We start from the raw sequence: 3,990 nt of genomic DNA on the forward strand, positions 1-3,990 counted from the left end.
TGGGGCCAGGTGGGGGCTCGAACCCGCGACCCCCGCGTTTAGAGCCCGCTGCGCTGCCGGCGCCCCGCGGGTTTCCTCTCCCCGGCCCGCGCAGCGTGATGACGCGGCGCGCCGACGTCACTGCGGAGCGCGGCGGGGAAGGACAGGGCGCCCGTCAGGGGAGCGGGGCCGCCATGAGCGGGTACACCGAGGACGAGCGGCTGCGGCTGCAGCAGCTCCGCGCCCTGCGGCGGCGCTGGCTGCGGGACCAGGAGCTGAGCGAGCGGGAGCCCGTCCTGCCGCGGCAGAAGCTGGGGCCCGTGGCCGCCTTCTGGGAGCGCTTCCTGCAGCCCGGGGGGCTCTGGCGGCAGCAGGTGAGGGGGGAACCGGGGGGGACACAGCCGGACACCCCGTCCCCACGCACACCCCGGGCCTGACGCGCCTCCCTCTGCCCCCCCGCAGGTGTTCAAGGCCTATCAGACCACCGGCTTCGTCTTCATTCGGGTCCTTATCCCCGCCTGGATCATCCACTACTGCCTCAAGTACCACGTCATGGTGCGTGCGGGCCTGGGGGTCTGGTCTACAAACACCCTGGTTATACATCCGCTGGTGACTTCCTGCCATCTCTTCACCGCTTCTTGCGGGGCACAAATACCTCTATTTTTGGTGGTCTTTCCTGGTAGAGACCAGCTCTTGCCCCACTGCCTCCCGCCAGCAGGAAAGCTGTGTCTTAGTTGTTGCCTTCCTGGAGGAACGGTGATGCTGGGGATAACCCGGCCGCAGCGGTGGCTGGTGTGGGGAAGGAGAACAGCCAGTGCACTGATGATGGGACAAACATTCCAAATCCACGGTGTTTTTGTGCTCGGGGAGTGTAATGTTATTACCCTCGGGTATTTCTTTAACTGGCGGAAAGAACCTGGTGAGCCTGGAACCTGGTGGAGCTTGTGTTTTAGGAGGGTTGTTTTCCTCATTTTGGAAATCCTTTGGACTTTATCTGCTTAACGTGCCTTTTTCTTTACCCCTTCCCTCTCTTCTCCCCAATCCCTTTTCAGAAATCGCCGCACGGGGTTGTTATGTCAAATCCACGGATATTCCCAGTAAGTCCATTAATAACTTGCTTTATCTTCCAGCTCGTAAAACAGGCAGAGAAGGGGTGACTTGGGGAGAAGTGGGGGTTTGTGCCGGGGTTGGGGTGTTTGGTGCCTCTGTGAGAGTGTGATTTATTAAATACTTGGAGGAACAGGAGCAGGGATAGGAGTCGGGAGGAGCTCGGCACTGAGCGTGCCGGTTCTGGCCACAGGAGCTTGGTCCCCAGTGTCCCTGAAGGTGTCCCTGAAGGTCCCCCACACTCGGGTGTCCCCAGAGAGACACAGTCACGCCACCCCCAGCTTGAGCTTCGTTTTGCCGAGCGGAGAAGTGTCGGATGGTTTGGTCTTTGCTGTTTTTTCAGACTGTGCCCAGCTTTCCCTCAGTGCTTGGTGTTGCAAGTTGGTGGGCAGATATTCTCCTTGAGGTTTAGCTCTGCTATTTCTGTCAGTTGCACATTTATTTTTTTTTTTTTTGCATAACACCTACCTAACTGTGCTTTATCTAAAATAAAAACGTAAACAGTTCCATCCCTAACAACCACGTAGCAACGCACTGAGGACCGAGCTCCGCGTCTCTGACATCAGCCTAATTACTCGCTGGAGTCAGAGCAGCTCAGGAGGCCAAGGCAGAGCCTGAAGCTGTAACAAAGAGCAGTCGAGCATCAAATTGATTTCTTTTTTGGGGGATTACGTAGCTTTTTGTGGGCTCTGGGCCATGGGTTTGGAGACTCAAAGCTGTGCTGTGATGATGCAGTGCCTTAAGACCAAGACACATTTTTAAAATAATAACAGTCTCTAAACATTTGGTTGCTGTTCTGTAGCAGAGAAGACTGAGCGTGCTGATTCTGGCCACACGAGCTTGGTCCCCAGTGTCCCTGAAGGTCCCCCACACTCGGGTGTCCCCAGAGAGACACAGTCACGCCACCCCCAGCTTGAGCTTCGTTTTGCCGAGCGGAGAAGTGTCGGATGGTTTGGTCTTTGCTGTTTTTTCAGACTGTGCCCAGCTTTCCCTCAGTGCTTGGTGTTGCAAGTTGGTGGGCAGATATTCTCCTTGAGGTTTAGCTCTGCTATTTCTGTCAGTTGCACATTTATTTTTTTTTTTTTTGCATAACACCTACCTAACTGTGCTTTATCTAAAATAAAAACGTAAACAGTTCCATCCCTAACAACCACGTAGCAACGCACTGAGGACCGAGCTCCGCGTCTCTGACATCAGCCTAATTACTCGCTGGAGTCAGAGCAGCTCAGGAGGCCAAGGCAGAGCCTGAAGCTGTAACAAAGAGCAGTCGAGCATCAAATTGATTTCTTTTTTGGGGGATTACGTAGCTTTTTGTGGGCTCTGGGCCATGGGTTTGGAGACTCAAAGCTGTGCTGTGATGATGCAGTGCCTTAAGACCAAGACACATTTTTAAAATAATAACAGTCTCTAAACATTTGGTTGCTGTTCTGTAGCAGAGAAGAAAGGGGTGAAGCAAGGACGGATTTCACATAATTTGGGATGTTATTTCCCCATCCTGGGAAATGTTGGGTGAATGAGAGGGTTTGGAGTAAGGTGGTTTTTTTTGTCTGGAGGTGGGGAGGGTTGCAGCTCAGTGGAAGGGCTGTGCTGTGCTGAGGGGGCCAACGCTCACCATCTCTCTCCTTCCATCAGGGGGACAGAATTTTAGAGACGGGAGAAATTATTCCACCCCTGAAGGAGGAACATGGCGAGCACCACTGATGGTGAAGAGCTGATTTCCTCCAAGGCGAGAACTGCAAAACTGCTCTCTCTCTTCCATAAAAGAGTCTTTATTCTGTGTCTCAGCTTTTCCGTGATTTACCTTCCCCTTAGTCCGCGTTATTCCAGGCATTTCTCACGTGGGAGTTTCTTTTGCCTTTGGGGAGCATTATTGCCAAGTCCTGGTGATTGGATAGGAAAAATTTTTTCCCTGAAAGGGTTCTCAGCCATTGGAATGGGCTGCCCAGGGAGGTGGTTGAGGCCCCATCCCTGGAGGTGTTCAAAAGACGGGTTGATGTAGTGCTGGGAGGTCTGGTTTAGTGATGATGCTCCTTGTTTGTTGTGTGGGTGTCTATTTTTGTCAGTTAGGTTGACGGTTGGACAAGATGATCTTTAAGGTCCCTTCCAACCTAGAAGATTCTGTGATCTTCAACTCCCCTTCCACAACTTTTTGCCTGGCCTGATGGGATCTGGCCGCAGGAGTCTTTATTCTTTAGCACTTCCTTCTCTCTCTCCAGCCCTTTTCAGGATGGAGTCTTCCTGCCCCACCTAACCAGGGTGCTACGTACTGGGGGAGACTGGGCTGTTGATGAGCGGGGAGTTGGAGTCAATGATCCTTACAGATCCCTTCCAACTCCAGATGTTCTGATTCTAAGTATTTTGGTGGCTATTTTGGGGCTAGAAATGGTGAAACCCGCAATCCAAAGGGTAACCTGAGGCACACAAGGGGAGGGACTGGGATGGAAGCCCCTTGTGGAACCAGTGTTTGTGATGTCAAGGTGACGGGCAGGAGCCCCCTTGCTGTCCTGGGGGCAGCCAGACCCCCAGCAGGGACTCGCACCATCAGGGCCATGGCCAGCACAGGGGTGAAAACCCTGAAGTCGAAGGAGATCAGGGATGCTGTGGACTCCACGCTGGGCACCCACGCTCAGCCCCCAGCCCCCAGGTGCCCCCCAGGCCCTCGCCAAGTCTGCGTCTATCTCTTTCCTTGGTTAAAAGGCAGCTCAGGATGGGGAGGGGGGGTGACAAGGGGGGAATGAAGTTGAGGGGGCGTTCTGGGCTGGGAGAGGGCAGTGGGACCTTCTGGGTCATCGCTGGGAGGCTTTGGATGGGGAGCACTGGGGAAGCTGGAGAGTCAGTGGAGGCTGTTGGGGGGCAGCAGAAAGTCAAGGGGGAGGCTGGGGAGTCAATGGAGGGCTATTGAGG

At 54.3% G+C, this 3,990-nt stretch overlaps 1 protein-coding gene across 2 annotated transcripts in view; it reads left to right on the forward strand.

Annotated features, from left to right (window-relative positions):
* NDUFB6 (NADH:ubiquinone oxidoreductase subunit B6) overlaps positions 1–2,867 on the forward strand; it is a 3,785-nt gene extending 918 nt beyond the window's left edge. Inside the window, exons 1-4 of one of the 2 annotated variants that reach the window (XM_014958832.1) lie at positions 112–353; positions 442–534; positions 1,032–1,076; positions 2,719–2,867. In XM_014958832.1, the coding sequence (XP_014814318.1) occupies positions 174–353; positions 442–534; positions 1,032–1,076; positions 2,719–2,787 (387 nt within the window). In that variant the 5' untranslated portion in view covers positions 112–173 and the 3' untranslated portion in view covers positions 2,788–2,867. Of the gene's footprint in view, positions 1–111; positions 354–441; positions 535–1,031; positions 1,077–2,718 lie in introns of those variants that run through there. The other variant, XM_014958833.1, reaches the window with a different exon arrangement.
* Positions 2,868–3,990: the final 1,123 nt, after the last annotated feature.

The sequence above is a fragment of the Calidris pugnax genome, unplaced genomic scaffold (genome assembly GCF_001431845.1).
Source record: "Calidris pugnax isolate Ruff unplaced genomic scaffold, ASM143184v1 scaffold244, whole genome shotgun sequence".
In the NCBI taxonomy this organism is placed as follows: Eukaryota; Metazoa; Chordata; class Aves; order Charadriiformes; family Scolopacidae; genus Calidris; species Calidris pugnax.